Source organism: Giraffa tippelskirchi, chromosome 4, assembly GCF_054371585.1.
Source record: "Giraffa tippelskirchi isolate mGirTip1 chromosome 4, T2T-mGirTip1v1.2.pri, whole genome shotgun sequence".
NCBI classification, from domain to species: Eukaryota; Metazoa; Chordata; class Mammalia; order Artiodactyla; family Giraffidae; genus Giraffa; species Giraffa tippelskirchi.
Genome location: NC_137278.1, coordinates 147007414 through 147023928, shown reverse-complemented (window position 1 = coordinate 147023928; position 16515 = coordinate 147007414). Strand labels below are relative to the sequence as shown.

At 39.3% G+C, this 16515-nt stretch overlaps 1 protein-coding gene across 14 annotated transcripts in view; it reads right to left on the bottom strand.

Annotated features, from left to right (window-relative positions):
• The window catches only part of GRIP1 (glutamate receptor interacting protein 1), a 755429-nt gene that overhangs the window by 257099 nt on the left and 481815 nt on the right, over positions 1 to 16515 (bottom strand). For 2 of the 14 annotated variants that reach the window (XM_081589875.1, XM_081589877.1), the window contains exons 1-2: positions 13182 to 13397; positions 11461 to 11759 (exon numbers count right to left, since the gene is read on the bottom strand). The exons of 8 other annotated variants lie outside the window; for them this stretch is intronic. In XM_081589875.1, coding sequence (XP_081446001.1) covers positions 11461 to 11759; positions 13182 to 13195 — 313 coding nt within the window. In that variant the 5' untranslated portion in view covers positions 13196 to 13397. Of the gene's footprint in view, positions 1 to 11460; positions 11760 to 12036; positions 12117 to 12809; positions 12841 to 13181; positions 13398 to 16515 lie in introns of those variants that run through there. 4 more of the 14 variants (XM_081589887.1, XM_081589888.1, XM_081589885.1 and 1 more) reach the window with 3 other exon arrangements.

The following is a 16515-nucleotide window of genomic DNA, read 5'->3' as shown; positions in this document are numbered from 1 at the left end:
TCGCATCTCAAATTCAAAAAATCAAAAAGGAGGGAGAGGAGAAAGAGGGAAATGGGAAATTTTATAAATTTTGAGCATCTAAAGAGGGTCACATGTTGTTTCTTTTAATCAGTAAAGATTAAGTTATGATTATCCCCATTTTATTGAAGAGTAGAAATTTCCTGAAGTTAATAACTTGCTCACATTTTCTTAGCTATAAGAAATGGATGGAACTAGAATTTGAACAGGAAGCTGTGTTTCAGAGGCTGTGCTATTATCTGCCCTGTGTTATGTCTGGTCCAGCCTGAGCATCACTGGCTTCATCCATCTCTACTGGGCATCTCAGAGTGAAGCTGTCAGCAGAGTTGAGGATTATTATCTTGAAGGAACTCTGAGTCTTCAAGTTTAAGAGAGTCCGAGTCCAGGGTGACCCTCAAATGATGGGATGTAGGAGATGCATATGCTTTCATTCAGTATTTCCAAAAGATGTGAAATGGTTTATATTTTACTTCAGAAACGGTCCATCTCTGCATTTTCCTTTTGCATTGTGTTACATATTTGATTAGGCAACAAAGACTTCTATTCCTCTCGTAATAAGTAGTGATTAATCACAATCACCTGTCACACTTAATTTAGCATTCAATTCCATGAAAAGATTGTGCACACGCTCCAAGGTGAAATTTACATTTTAATGTTCATAGATAAAGAAGTATAGTGGTATGTGTTACATTTTTTTCCCACTATGAAAATCATTTTCGGGAATTTAGACTGTTAAATAATCATTCCTTTTATGAGACTAGCTCTAAAGATACATATAAATTTTGAAATCTATAGTATTACTTAGCAATTTTAGTGCTTTACTTTTTGCAGCCAATCATGGAAGACCTGCTTTTATAGCTTTCTCTGCAGAGTCATCTTAATTATAGGGAAATTCTTTTACAAATGGCTATCCATTTACAGTGCTTCAGCTGGAATCTAACACTGGTTTTATTGGAAATGATGAAAAGTTACTCTTCCTGGGACACAGAGTTAAGAATTACGATTGGAAGTGAACTATGTTCTTTTAGCTTTAGGAAAATTTAAAATATCCTATTATTTCCTTCTAAACAGTTTATCCCAAGAAGGGTAGTAAAGCATAAACCTTAAAGATTCTCGAAAAGGTTTCAAGGGGAAAGATATCATACCAGTTATGTGATTCAATCAATACATTTAACAAATACATGCGTTTCACCCAGCAATAGGGAGCAAGCCCGGATTAGAAGTCCATCTATGGGCTGCCACTGTACCCTTTCAGTCTCACTCTGTGTTGAAGGTTATTTTCTTCTTCTTCTGTTAGGCAAATAGCTCACAGGGCTGGGAGTGTGCTCTAGCTCTAAGGACAGGAACTTCTTTGAGTCTCTGTTCATATTAATAGCAGTCATGACACCCTGGCACCATGTTACATATTCACTTGGCTATTGTCTTTCTCCTAGAAAGAACATAAGTTCCATGAGGGTAAAGAATCTGTGGGCTGTAATAGTGTCTGGTATATAGTGCATGTAGGCATGCTAAGTCGCTTCAGTCATGTCCAACTTTTTGTGACCCCAAGGACTATAGCTCACCAGGCTTCTTTGTCCAAGGGCTTCTCCAGGCAAGAATACTGGAGTGGGTTGCCATGCCCTCCTCCAGGAGATCTTCCCGATCAAACCTGCATCTCCTGTGGCTCCTGCACTGCAGGCAGATTCTTTATTGCTGAGTCACCAAGGAAGCCCCTGGTATATATAGTAGAATTCAATAAATATCTGATAAAGGAAGTTTTGAATTTAAATTTCTCCCATAGTTCATATTTTATCCTCTAAGATACCATGTTTACTTTACCTAGAATTAAAAAAATAAGTATCTTAATGTCCTCTAGGTATAAGATTTCTTAAATAAGAAGTCATAAAAGAAAAAAAAAGATAAATTCTTCTACACTTAAATTGTGTTTTGATGACAAATGGAATACTAACAATGGATATTCTTCAGCCTTTAAAAAGAAGGAGATTTTGACACATGCTACAACATAGATGAACCTTGAAGATATTGTGCTAAGTGAAAATAGGTCAAGCACAACAAGACAAATACTGTATGGTTTTACTGTATGAGGTACATAGTCAAATCCATAGAGATAGAAAGTAGAATGACTATTGCCAGGGGCTGGTAGAAGTGGAGGATAGAAAGTAATTGTTTAATAGTTAAGGAGTTTCAATTTGAGAAGATGAAAAATGTTCTGGAAATGAATTGCAGTAATGGTTGAACAACAGCTCCCTAGTGGCTCAGTGGTAAAGAACCCACCTGTCAATGCAGGAGACGCAGGTTTGATCCCTGCATGGGGAGAATCCCCTGGAGAAGGTAATGGCAACCCATTCCAGTATTTGTATCTTAAACTGTTATGCAATTTCCCAGAGCAAGTGTTTATCATATGATATATATCAATGATATCTTTCAGAGGAGTATAGGGGCTCCACACAATCCCCAATATTGTATAATTTAAGCTGGGTGGTGGGCATGTGGATGTCTTATTATTCTTTAAAACATAAATATCTACTCTGCATACTTGTACTTCACACAATTTATCAACAATTAAACAAATGAAATTAATGACAATATGCAATACCCAAAGAACAGAGCTTAACTACCTTTCATCCATTTTGGTCCAAAATTTTTTGTTAAAAATTTTATATCTCTCTCCTTGATAGGTTCTTATGCTTTCTTTTTTTTTAATTTACAAAAAAGATACAGAGCTTAAAAAAGTAATTTTACTCAATTTAAAGATCTCAACTTTTTATTTTGTCCATTAAAAAAACTGAGCCCCCTGGGAACCAATCTGCCATGAAGAGAGTGAAATCCTCCACTGATCTTAAATTGTTATACAATTTCCCCGCGTTAGTGTCTATCATATGATAACACAAGAGAGAGAGAAATGGAAGATCATAAATAAATAGAGTATAAAACTTCAAGTTTCAGGGCATTACTGGGACAGATAACTAAGCAAGCATAACTCTGATATAATAAATTACTTGAACTGCTTAAAAGAGTGGGCTACATAAATCGTCATTTTACTAGAGGAGCTGCAGAATCCAAATGCACCATAAAGAGTAAAAAAGCTCTTGTGAATGCTAACTGAAACTCCACATCGGATCTGAAAAGCCGAGGGCCATTTAGATATATGCCATAAGCTTACATACACAAACACCAAGAGCAACCTTTTCGTCTTGGTGTACGAATGTAGCTGTCCATGTGAAAGTAGAGTTATTTGTGTTATGGCTGGACGTGGGAGTGATGGTAAGATGTTAGCAAGAGAGCCAAGAGTTAAAAAAACAACATGAAAACTACCAAGAAATGCTTTATTTTACATTTTCTTCCACCAGGGTAAACAAATTATTCTGGGTACACTGACAATGTGACACATAACTATTTAGTTCATATTCATCATTGTATTTAATACTCAAATAACATCCTTGATAGGTATTACTTTTCCTATTTTATATATGGAGGGAAAGAGGGAAAGAGATAGAAACTTCCCAGAGAGACAGTGCAGGTAAATGGGCCCGTTGGAATGCAAACCTAGTTCATCTCACTCAAAGTCTAGTACTTTGGCCATTATACTCATTATGACTGCCTTAAAATATAGTTTCTAAAAAATACAGCAAAAATAATTAGTAAGACAAGAATCAGCCAGCCAGGTTATTAGCTTTTCCCTCCACTTTGAAGGTTTTTCCTATCTTTTGGACCATATTCCCACTCATCTACCAGTTCTTTCTAAGATGAACCAAGGAAATAAAATATGAAACCAATCTGTCAATTTATATTTAAGATGTCTTAGGATCCCTCCATTCCCTCCTCTCTTTTGTGTGTGTTTCTCTTCTTTCCTTCCTCCCTTCTTCCTTTCCTTCCTTCTTTCTTTTCTTTCTGTCTCAAATGAATTCCTATATCTTTATTTACAACACACATAAAGTGCAGGTGGTATAGTGCTGGTCCAGAGTGGGAGCTTTGGAGTAAGAATATCTGGTGACAAATCCAGGGGAAATACTTATAGCTTTGTGCCCCTGGCATTTTACATAACTTCTCTGTGCCTTGATTTCTTTGTAAAATGGGGATAATATCTCATAGTGTGTGACTGCAAGGATTAAATAATATAATGCATCTAAAGCACTGAGTAGTTTCTGGCACATAATAGGAGCTTAACGTCAGGTATTACTATTAGTAGTAAATAAACATATACACACATCCATATGTATTGCATCAGTTCAGTTCAGTTCAGTTGCTCAGTTGTGTCCAACTCTTTGTGACCCCATGGACTGCAGCACTCGAGGCTTCCCTGTCCATCACCAACTCCTGAAGCTTGCTCAAACTCCTGTCCATTAAGTTGGTGATGCCATCCAATTGCATAGATACTAATAAATGTTAGCTATGACTATGACTGATATACAACTATTTATTATAATTATTAATTAAATATTATATATACAATAACAACTATGCAATATGGTTATGTCACTAGTATATTAGTTACAATCATAGCTAGCATTTATTAGCATTGATATTATTTGTTAGTACTTACTACACTATTTATTAGTATTTTTACTCTTATGATAATATACTAACAGTTGAGGATACCACTATCAGTGTACTCAGGCCATGGGGGAGAAGGCAGGAGCACAGAGACAAGGTATCTCGGCTGAAAAGGATTAGGAAGACTTTCTGGACGAGGCTTGAACTGAGTATCGAAGTGTGAGTGGCAGTCAGATATACAAAGAAGGCATGTGTGTTGGGGAGTGAGGGTATTTCAAGCAAGAGAGAATGGCATTAGTGAAACTGCACAGCACAAAACAGCAAACTGTACAGGGTGGTCTGAGGGCAGAATATCAGTGTCATGGGACCAATTACAGTGCAGCATCGAAGTGGAGATCAGATTGAGGTGGGTCCACATGGACGGGGTAGCAAGGAGAAAATGACTCTTTCAAGTAGGCAGGCTGTGAAGAGATTAAGTACTCGTTCTAGGAGTTAGAACCATAGAAAAGACTGAGTAATCATCCAGTATAAAATGTCCACTTGAACTGTGATCCAATTCTTAATTTTTAAATGTTTGTATTTTCTAGTTATGAAGGTCTATAACTTCAAAGACAAAAGTTGTAGAAAACATCTGCACCAATTACCCACACTGCCTTTTTTCTATTAAAAATCGCTATACATGAGAATGAGCAAAATCTGTTTCCTTATGACACAAGGAGCCAGGTGAATTTTGTATATGCATAGTCACATCAGTAAGAATTAAAGTAGAAGTTGAGACAGACTCTAAGGAAACAGAATTAAAGAGCATCATTCTTGTTTCTGTCAATCCTGAACTACCAGTAACCTCTTGAATATGTGATGTGCCTTTCTACATACCCACAGGCCTCTCTCTAGTTATCCCTTCACTCTTTTTTGGCCTGATACCTTCTATTTGGCCTTCAAAATTCAGTTGAAAGGTCATTTTCTCTGAGAGCCTCCTCCAATCTTCCAATCTGCATTTGCTGCATATTCTTTTGGTCTCAGACATAATGCATTCTTTTATCTTAGTACTAGCCACACTGAAGTACAATTATTCTTGAATTGACAATAAATATAATGTTCTTGAAGGCAGGCATTATGGTTCTCTAGATCAGAGACCCCCAATTCCAACTACATTACTTAGAGCATATTTGACACCAAATAAATTCCAATAGTTTGTAGATTCACCACCAGACAAGCATAGTTTGAAAAATAAATTTATCACTCTTAGAATAACAAGAGACTTTAAAAAACAGATTCCTTGTTTTTCCACCTCAAAACTATAATTAGATTATGTGGCAAAATGCCCTGAGACACCCAAGGTAGGACAGAAATTCCAGACAATGTTTCTCAAAGTTGCTGCGGGGAGTAATAAGAATTTTTCCTTTCTTCTGTCCACTGAAGCTCTACTTTGGCTTTCCAATCAGGCTACCTTCAAATCAATAGTTATGATTTTTCATTATTGTGAAAGGACAACTCTCTCATCCATGAAATAGTCTGTTATAAGCACTGCTGGATCATTTTCCCCACATATGAGCATTAAAAACTAAAAGAGGACTATTCAAGGGATAAACGATTCAAGTGAAAGAAGCCATGGAAAGTTTTCCCATTAATCTTTCAAGAGAACCTTCTCTCTGGTTCTCCCAAAGCACATTTTCCATGCTAAGGGAAAAAAATTACTTGAATTTCAAGGCAAAAACAGACAAAATATTGCCAGGAAATAGTTGCAAACCCCACTGGGAGGAAAAGGTCCTTATATTGGATTGACCGAAAAGTTCATTTGAGATTTTCCATAACATCTCACGGAAAAATCCGAATGAGCTTTTTGGCCAACCCAATACTATAAGAACAGAAGACCATTACAGCGAATTGTGCAATGAAAAATGCCAGTGCAAAGAGAGGCAATAACTTTTTTTTTTTAGAGGATCATCCACACTTCTGTACTGTACCTAAGATATTCTAGAGTAGGCTGAGTGCATCTAGCAGATACAGTCCCATCTTCCCCCTCCTTTTAGACAAACACAGCTTTATCTGACACATTAAGGTAGGAATCCTTTAGGGTTGTTTGTCAGTTTTGTTCAGTTCACTTAACTATGCCAGGTTCTGTGAAACAGTAATGACTGAGATAGTGTTGATGCCTCACAGAACTAACTCAGAAACAGACAATGCAGTCAGATGTGTGAGTTCAAAGATCTGCACAGGTCCTACCACCAGCTGGTGGGGGCTCTGAGAAAACTGCAAAATATATGAGGTGAGTCTTACATGTGAAACATGTGAGGTGAGCCTTACATGATGAGCCTAAATGAGTCCCACTGACTGAAGAGGTGGTGGTCATGGGTCTCTGAGAGGTTGCCCGAAAGACGTCATCAATTGAGAATTTTGTAAGACCTAAAAGGATTCCCAGGGGTTTCCCAGGTGGTGCTAGTGGTAAAGAACAAGCCTACTAATGCAGGAGACGTAGGAGATGCGGGTTCGATCCTGGGTCAGGAAGATACCCTGGAGGAGGACATGGCAACCCACTCCAGTATTCTTGCTTAGAGAATCCCATGGACAGAGAAGCCTTCTGGGCTACAGTCCATAGGGTTGCACAAAGTCAGACAGAACTGAAGCAAATTAGCACACACACAAGCAAAAGGATTCTCAAAGGTGTTGATGTTATGAGCTATCTCTCTCCCTCCTTTCAGACATACCTTAGAAGGTTCTCAGTGTCTTCAAGCCCTGGCAATGTGTAGATCATGTTCAGGTTGATCTGATGAAGAGGAAGTAAATAGTACCACTCTCTAGTCTGAGTAAGAAAATCATAAACTAGATTAATGACAACAACAAAGATGCAGGGGAGGGCAGTAATTTCTATAGGGGCCATATTGTAGATAGAACGAGTATAGCCTAGAACTGGAAGGAAAAAAATTCATGGAGTCATAGATGATACACGATATAACCAGAGCAGCAGTACTCCATCCACTGCTTCATTCTTCAACAAGAGGTGACTTTGCGCCCTCAGTGCCAGCTTACAAGGGGGGCTGACAATGGTAGACAAGACATCAAGCCAGTCTAGTAGGGGGGAGACCAGGCAGTGACCAGGGTCTGACAAAACAGTGTAAATGCCACCCTGGGTAATGCTACAGGTACTAAGAGAAGACACAACAGGAGCGACTAAACTGGACTTTAGGAGGAGAGAGAGAAAAAAGTGACATCTTTTTTTTTTTTTTTAATAAATTTATTTATTTTAGTTGGGGACTAATTACTTTACAATATTGTAATAGTTTTTGCCATACATTGACATGAATCAGCCATGGGTTTACATGTGTTCCCCCTCCTGGACCCCCCCACCCACCTCCCTCCCCATCCCGTCCCTCTGGGTCATCCCATTGCCCCGGCCCTGAGCATTTGTCTCATGCATCGAACATGGAATGGTGTTCTGTTTCACATATGATAATATACATGTTTCAATGCTATTCTCCCAGAACGTCCCACCCTCACCTTCTCCCTCAGAGTCCATAAGACTGTTCTATGCATCTGTATCTCTTATTCTGTCTTGCATATAGGGTTATCGTTACCATCTTTCAAATTCCATATATATGCATTAGTATACTGTATTGGTGTTTTTCTTTCTGGCTTACTTCACTCTGTATAATGGGCTCCAGTTTCATCCATCTCAGAACATCTTAACTGAGGTCAGAATGAAGAGTTTACCACAAGAAGGGGAGGGAAAGGAGGAGAGAACTCCAGCGAGAGGAAAGAGCATGTGAAAGGTCCAAAGGCAAGAAGTGGCGAGGCAGTTCACAATGGTACAAGGAGCGCAGCGTGCATGCAAGTGTGTGTGTGAGTGTGTGAGTGTGGTGTATGTGTATGATGTGTGTGAGTGGTGTGTGTGTGTGGTGTGTGCATATGGTGTGGGGTGTGTATGATGTATAGCATGTATATGTTTTGTGGTGTGTGTGGGGTGTGTGTGTGTGTATGCATGTGTGTGGTGGCAGCAGAGATGAAAAACTGAAGCTAGTTGTTAGCTCCTGCAGCACACACACGACAGAGGCAGATTTGTGCTTTAGAAGATGCTGCTAGCTGCAGGGTGGAGAATAGGCTGGAGGGGACCAGGCAAGGCCCAGGGTGCGGTTAGGAATCTAAGTAATCTGAAAACCAGCATTTAGAAATCAACAAGATTGATTCCGAAGTCCATTTGGAAGAATAAATGAATGAGAACAGGCATGACTCCTTCTAAGCCCTCCACCCTCTATTCTAGTCAAGACACAAAATCCATTTTAAAACTACTGTAATTAAAACAGAGTGACAAAAGTGCTGAAGTGGTATAGAGAGATGAATGGAACAAAAAGTCAAGAAATAGCCTAAGTATAAATGGGAATTTAGGTTATTGTTACGACGGCAAGTAGAATTCTTTTAAAAAATAGTTAGAAAAAAATACTAAAAATAATTAGGCTTTCACCATATCTAACAACAAAATAGATTCTAGGTAAAGATTTAAAATAGGAACAGAATAAAAAAAGGTAAAAATAATTACTAAGCAATTCACAGAAGAAGAAAAGCAAACACTAAATAAACACAGATACCAATTTTTACCTAGCAGATTGGCAGTGATTTAAAAAGCTCATAATATCCACAGACAGTTCTATTACAGGGAAATAAAGATGCTTCTACTCCACTGGTGAGAATATACAAAATTGGTATGTCCTTTCTGGAAGATGATTTAACAGTATAAAACAAATGCTTGAAAATATACCATTTTACCTAGACACTCTATTCCTAGGAATTTATCCTAAGGAAATAATTGAATAACCACACAAACATGTATATACAATGGTGGCAATTGCAACATTTTGAATAATAGAGATATTGTTGCTGTTTAATGGCTAAGTCATGTCCGACACTTTTACGACCCCATGGACTATAGCCTGCCAGGCTCCTCTGTCTGTGGGGTTCTCCAAGCAAGAATATTGGAGGGGGTAACCATTCCCTTTTCCAGGGGAGCTTCCCAACCCTGGGATCGAACCCGTGTCTCCTGCATTGCAGGTGGATTCTTTACCACTGAGCCATCAGGGAAGCCCAGTAAAGATATTAATGACCACTAAAATGTGATGAGAGAGACAATGAATTCTGTAAAGAATTATTTTAATGACATAAAAAAACATTCATAATATATTAGCAATAAACAAGTTTGTGGTACTATGTGTATATTACAATTCTATTATATATTTGTATATAGAAAGGAGAAATTTACATAGACTCACTAACAGTTGCTTTCTCTGGTTTTGGGATTATGGTTGGTTTCTGTTTTTGTCTTAGGTGTTTTATGAAATTTTCTTGCCAAAAGTATATATTACTTTTATTATCATGAAAAGTACAAACTTTATTTCCCTTTGCAAAGAAGTGTCAAGAACAGCACTGAGAGTGGAGTTAATAGCTCAAGAGGAGAGCAAGAGCCTGCATAACATTCCCAGCCATTGACAAGTGCCAGCTAGATGGTGTTTCCTCTCTGGATTCAAGGAGAAAAACTGACACAGAACAACTCTGTCTACCACCGAACCTCAAAAGAAGAATGAAAATCCTTGTCACGAAAACCAGCAGCGTTACTGAATAAATTACAATATATTTTGTACTTCAATTGCATAGAATGTAGACACTCAAACCACAGTTTCAGAAGCAATCCCCACATCATGTCTGCCCATTTATCAAACCATGTCAAATGCCATAGCTAGTACAACTTAGCTTTGAGGAACATGCTTTTTTCTTGTATGGGATTATGTCCCATTCATCGGAATCCTCATGTTACTCTGTTTTTTCACTTATGAAACAATAAGAAGTTGTTTCATGTACTCTAACTTTACATATCAAGCACTAATATGATAGATATAATCATCTAAGACTGAAATCAATAAATACCACCTTACTTTTGTAACACAATATTCTTTTGTACACATAATCTAAAGGTTCCAACAAACCATGCTCAGTGGAGAAGCAGGCATTTTTACTATTATTATTATTCCTATTTATATAAAAAACCCCTTACTATCAGAGTTTATTTTCCCAAGGGTTTCTCAGTCAATCAGCCACAATTCAGCTTCACACCCAGTACTGCTTTCATAGTGGCATTTTTTTTTTTTTGGCCATGCCCCATGCATGTGAGATCTTAGCTCCCCAACCAGGGATCGAATCTGTGATGCCAGCAATGGAAGAGTGAAGTCTAAACCACTGGACTACCAGGGAAGTCCGTGGTGTGTAACTTTTTTCAGCTTCAAACATGAATGACTGTTTTTCAATGAGAAATACTGGAGTTGACCAATTTTATTTTTCTGCCTTCTATATAATATAGAATTGAATACTTACGGAGATGTCAAGTTCAGTCTTCTCATCATATTGACAAAGAAACTAAAGCCCAGGGAGACCAAGCAACTCTTCTCACATCTCAAGGGTCATTAGCAGGATGGGAGCCAGACCTCAGTTCCCTTTTTCTAAGTGCTCACTGTGCTGCAGAGAGAGTCTGAGCACCCTATAGCCATCGCAAAGTACAGACTGTGCTCCACACACTTAGTCCCACAATAAGCCTGTGAGGAATGATGCTGATGATGGTTAATATCATTCCCATTGCATAAAGGGGTAATTGTCACTTAGAGAATTCAACTGACTGTGGAACACTTTTAGCCACAAAGCTAAAGGCTTTATACCAAGGCCAGAACTTTCTCCCTCTGAAATCAAGACTTGGATGTGTTTTTTTCTAGTTAACTCTCAATTTGAAGGAATCCACTGCTGAAAAAGCTTGGAAACTTAAATTTATACAGCAATCTGATAAAAAACACTCACATACTGTAAGACAGTTATTTGCCAAGGAAGAATATCTTCTAGATCATATATCTTCTCAAAGCATAAGCTTTCTACAGATAAATTAAAAATTGAAGTCAGAGAATAATGAAAGCTTACCCATGTTTAGTTTAGCAAGAAATTCAAGAGGGCTCTGATCCAGGTTAACCTTTGTATCATTAATTTCAGGAAGCTCACAGCTTAAATGGAAATCATCAATGTAAGCTTCTAGGGCTTCAGAGGCAGAAGAATATGGCTTTTCTTTGTATTGGATGGAACCATCAACATTAAAAGCGATGCTGTTGAGGACTAAAGATGCTGGAACAGAAGATTCAGAAGTGCTAAAGTGATATTTCTTAACTGACTTTGCCATTGCTTTCTCAAATGGGCTGCAAGGTCCATTCATTTTCCAAAAATCTCTAGACATAAAAAAAGGTATACATGATTTCAGTTGATACAGGAATGGGTGATAATACTCACAGAATCCTTGCTAATCTTTGTATCCTATATATTTGCTTTTTTATAAATGAAATTATTTTTTATTCCTCTTTATGTTTTATGAATAGTACACTCTTAAGCAATGTTTGCTGATTGACAGTTTCACTGCCATGGCCACAAGTGTGAACTGGACTTTAGAAACATGAGGGAACTAAGAATTGAAGCCTTGTTGGGTAAAGCACAAAACAGAGGGCTTGCCTTCCTGTGTTTTTAGTTTTCCTCAACTGTGTAAGTAGTTCTGGAATCTTGAGATAAATTTAGTAACCACATGAAGACACGACAAGCCTTCAGAATCCTGAGAGAGTCTTCATTCCATACACTTGTTCCCACCATACTGATGAGGCAGGGAAAGCCGCATGTGAAGACAAGAAGACAGCCACAGTGGGCCCTGGCACAACAGTGATGGCAGAGACCAGGGAACAAGAGGACGTGAGTGCAGAAAGGAGTAGGATTTAGTGTGGGCATTGGGTCCTGTGACCTTGTCACTCCGACCTCAGTGCAAGAGTTAAGCAGCTGTGGACCTCTTTATTATCATCTTGTATGAACCACTTACTGTCTACTATAACTATTAAAAACAGGCACTGCAGTACCCTCATTTTCAAAATAAGATTATAGTAACACATGGAAAATAAGGATCTTGTCCAAAGCTAAAGGGAAACAACAGCCAAGGTTAATAGCCAAGGGTGAACCTCAGCAGTCAGATTCCCAGGTTGAACTTAACCACTGCACTTGACTATCAGACCATTGCCTCACACATGCCGAAATGTCCTGTGTAACCTGTAATGTAACTTGTAATCTCTAAATGTCAGCCACATCTAATGTGCCAGCAAGGTCTACCAAGGTTGGGTGCCTAAATTCTGAGGTCTCTTATTTTTCTAAAATGCTTAGAGAGTAGTCACTGGTGTGTGCAAGGGGAAATGCCATTTATTTGATAATAATATATACATAAGTGTCAAAGAGAGAGTACTCACTTTTTGAGTCTTTGAAATTTCAAGTGGATATGCTGAATTTTCAGAATGTTACGTTGTATGACATCATAATACTTACAATTTTCACCTGTGGAATGGTTTTTCTAGTTTCCTCTAATGTAATGGAGTTAAATAGAAGACTTTGACAACCAGAATAAGACTATGGATCATCTTCCCACAAAAATGCACATTAGTAAACACAAACACAATGGGTTCTAGGATTCCTGAAGCTCATGCATGCCCCCTGCCCCCATGAATTCTAAATTAAGAACTTCCATCTGAAGAAAGTGATTGGTGGGGAAAGAAATGGAGGGAAGGAAGGACAGCTAGGAAAAGAACGATCAGAAGATCCTTACCAGGGGTGAACAAACTAACCTGATATTACACATTCTTGGAGATACAATGATAAAAAATATTTTGACTTTAAAGTGAAAGTGAAGTCATTCAGTCATGTCCAACTCTTTGCGACTGCATGGACTGTAGCCTACCAGGCTTCTCTGTCCATGGGACTTTAAAGGCCCTGCTCAAAATGCTCTTTCTTTGTAAACCATGGCCATTGTCATCTTCCTCCTTCACCTCCTCCTCTGGATTGAAACAAAGTGAAAGTGTTAGTCGTTCAGTCATGACTGACTCTTTGTGACCCCATGGACTGTAGCCCATGAGGCTCCTCTGTTCATGGGATTCTCCAGGCAAGAATACTGGAGTGCGTTGCCCTTCCCTTCTCCAGGAGATCTTTGCGACTCAGAGATCGAACCAGCATCTCAAGCATTGCAGGCGGATTCTTTACTATCTGAGCCATTAGGGAAGCCCCTCCTCTGGATTTGTCAGTATCAGTGGACTTTCCAGGTGGTGCTAGAGGTAAAGAACCTGGCTGAAATGCTAGACAGCATATTAAAAAGCAGAGACACTACTTTGCCAAAGGTCTGTGTAGTCAAGGCTATGGTTTTTCCAGTAGTCATGTATGGATGTGAGAGTTGGATTATAAAGAAAGCTGAGTGCTGAAGAATTGATGCTTTCGAACTGTGGTGTTGGAGAAGACTCTTGAGAGTCCCTTGGACTGCAAGGAGATCCAATCAATCCATCCTAAAGGAGATCAATCCTGGGTGTTCATTGGAAGGACTGATGTTGAAGCTGAAACTCCAATACTTTGGTCACCTGATGCGAAAAGCTGACTCATTTGAAAAGTCCCTGATGCTGGGAAAGGTTGAAGGCAGGAGGAGAAGAGGATGACAGAGGATGAGATGGTTGGATGGCATCACCGACTCAATGAACATGAGTTTGGGTAAACTCCAGGAGTTGGTGATGGACAGGGAGGCCTGGTGTGTTGTGGCCCATGGGGTCGCAAAGAGTCAGACACAACTGAGTGACTTAACTGAACTGAAATGCAAGAGACTTTAGAGATGTGGATTTGATCCCTAGGTGGGAAACATCCCCTGGAGAAGGAAATGGCAACCCACTCCAGTATCCTTACCTGGAGAATCCCATGGATAGAAGAGCCTGGTGGGCTACAATCCTTGGGGTTGCAAAAAGTTGGACAGGACTGAAGTGACTTAGCACAGAGCACAGCACAATTAGTTATCATTACAGACAATGGGCTTTAGAAGGAAGTTCAGTTCAGTTGAGTCGCTCAGTCATGTCCGACTCTTTGCGACCCCATGAATTGCAGCACGCCAGGCCTCTCTGTCAATCACCAACTCCCGGAGTCTACCCAAACCCATGTCCATCGAGTCAGTGATGCCATCCAACCATCTCATCCTCTGTCGCCCCCTTCTCCTCCTGCCCCCAATCCTACCCAGCATTAGGGTCTTTTCCAATGAGTCAACCCTTCACATGAGGTGGCCAAAGTATTGGAGTTTTAGCTTCAACATCAGTCTTTCCAATGAACACACAGGATTGATCTCTTTTAGGATGGATTGATTGGATCTCCTTGCAGTCCAAGGGACTCTCAAGAGTCTTCTCCAACAACACAGTTCAAAAGCATCAATTCTGAGGCGCTCAGCTTTCTTCACCATCCAAATCTCACATCCATACATGACCACTGGAAAAACCATAGCCTTGACTAGATGGACTTTTGTTGGCAAAGTAATGTCTCTGCTTTTAAATATGCTATCTAGGTTGGCCATAACCTTCCTTCCAAGGAGTAAGCGTCTTTTAATTTCATGGCTGTAATCACCATCAGCAGTGATTTTGGAGCCCCCCAAAATAAAGTCTGACACTGTTTCCACTGTTTCCCCATTTATTTGCCATGAAGTGATGGGACCAGATGCCATGATCTTAGTTTTCTGAACATTGAGCTTTAAGCCAACTTTTTCACTCTCCTCTTTCACTTTCATCAAGAGGCTCTTTAGTTCTTCTTCATTTTCTGCCATAAGTGTGGTATCATCTGCATATCTGAGGTTATTGATAATTCTCCCGGCAATCTTGATTCCAGCTTGTGTTTCTTCCAGCCCAGCGTTTCTCATGATGTTATCTGCATATAAGTTAAATAAACAGGGTGACGATATACAGCCTTGACATACTACTTTTCCTATTTGGAACCAGTCTGTTGTTCCATGTCCAGTTCTAACTGTTGCTTCCTGACCTGCATACAGGTTTCTCAAGAGACAGGTCAGATGGTCTGGTATTCCCATCTCTTTCAGAATTTTCCACAGTTTATTGTGATCCACACAGTCAAAGGCTTTGGCATAGTCAATAAAGCAGAAATAGATGTTTTTCTGGAACTCTCTTGCTTTTTCGATGATCCAGCGGATATTGGCAATTTGATCTCTGGTTCCTCTGCCTTTTCTAAAACCAGCTTGACTATCTGGAAGTTCACGGTTCATGTATTGCTGAAGCCTGGCTTGGAGAATTTTGAGCATTACTTTACTAGCATGTGAGATGAGTACAATTGTGTGGTAGTTTGAGCATTCTTTGGCATTGCCTTTCTTTGGGATTGGAACGAAAGCTGACTTTTTCCAGTCCTGTGGCCACTGCTGAGTTTTCCAAATTTGCTGGCATATCGAGTGCAGCACTTTCACAGCATCATCTTTCAGGATTTGAAATAGTTCAACTGGAATTCCATCACCTCCACTAGCTTTGTCCGTAGTGATGCTTTCTAAGGCCCACTTGACTTCACATTCCAGGATGTCTGGCTCTAGATTGGGAAAGACTAGAGATTTCTTCAAGAAAATTAGAGATACCAAAGGAACATTTCATGCAAAGATAGGCTCGATAAAGGACAGAAATGGTATGGATCTAACAAAGCAGAAGATATTAAGAAGAGGTGGCAAGAATATACAGAAGAACTGTACAAAAAAGATCTTCACAACCCAGATAATCGCGATGGTGTGATCACTCACCTAGAAGGAAGAGATGGGGGTTAATCTCATTTCTATCCTTTACGAGTTTATGCCTCCATTCTTTCCCTAGTATATCATTTTAAATTTTAAATTCTGCTTAATAACACTTAGCCCATGGGGTGGCTTGTTTTTGATCTTCTGCTGTTTTGTACAAGGATGGCCACATCAGAGATAACATGTTGAAATATTTTCAAAACAATTGGAAAAAGTTGCTGCCCTTCACTTGTATCCATACCCCACAATGTGCCTTCTTGCTACTCCAGCTCTAATCATCTTCTCTCAGACCTTTCCATGATCTAGCAACTGAAGGGGTACTGCCTCAACCTGCAGGACTCTGTTCCAGGCTATGGTTCATGCCCAATCTATTTGGT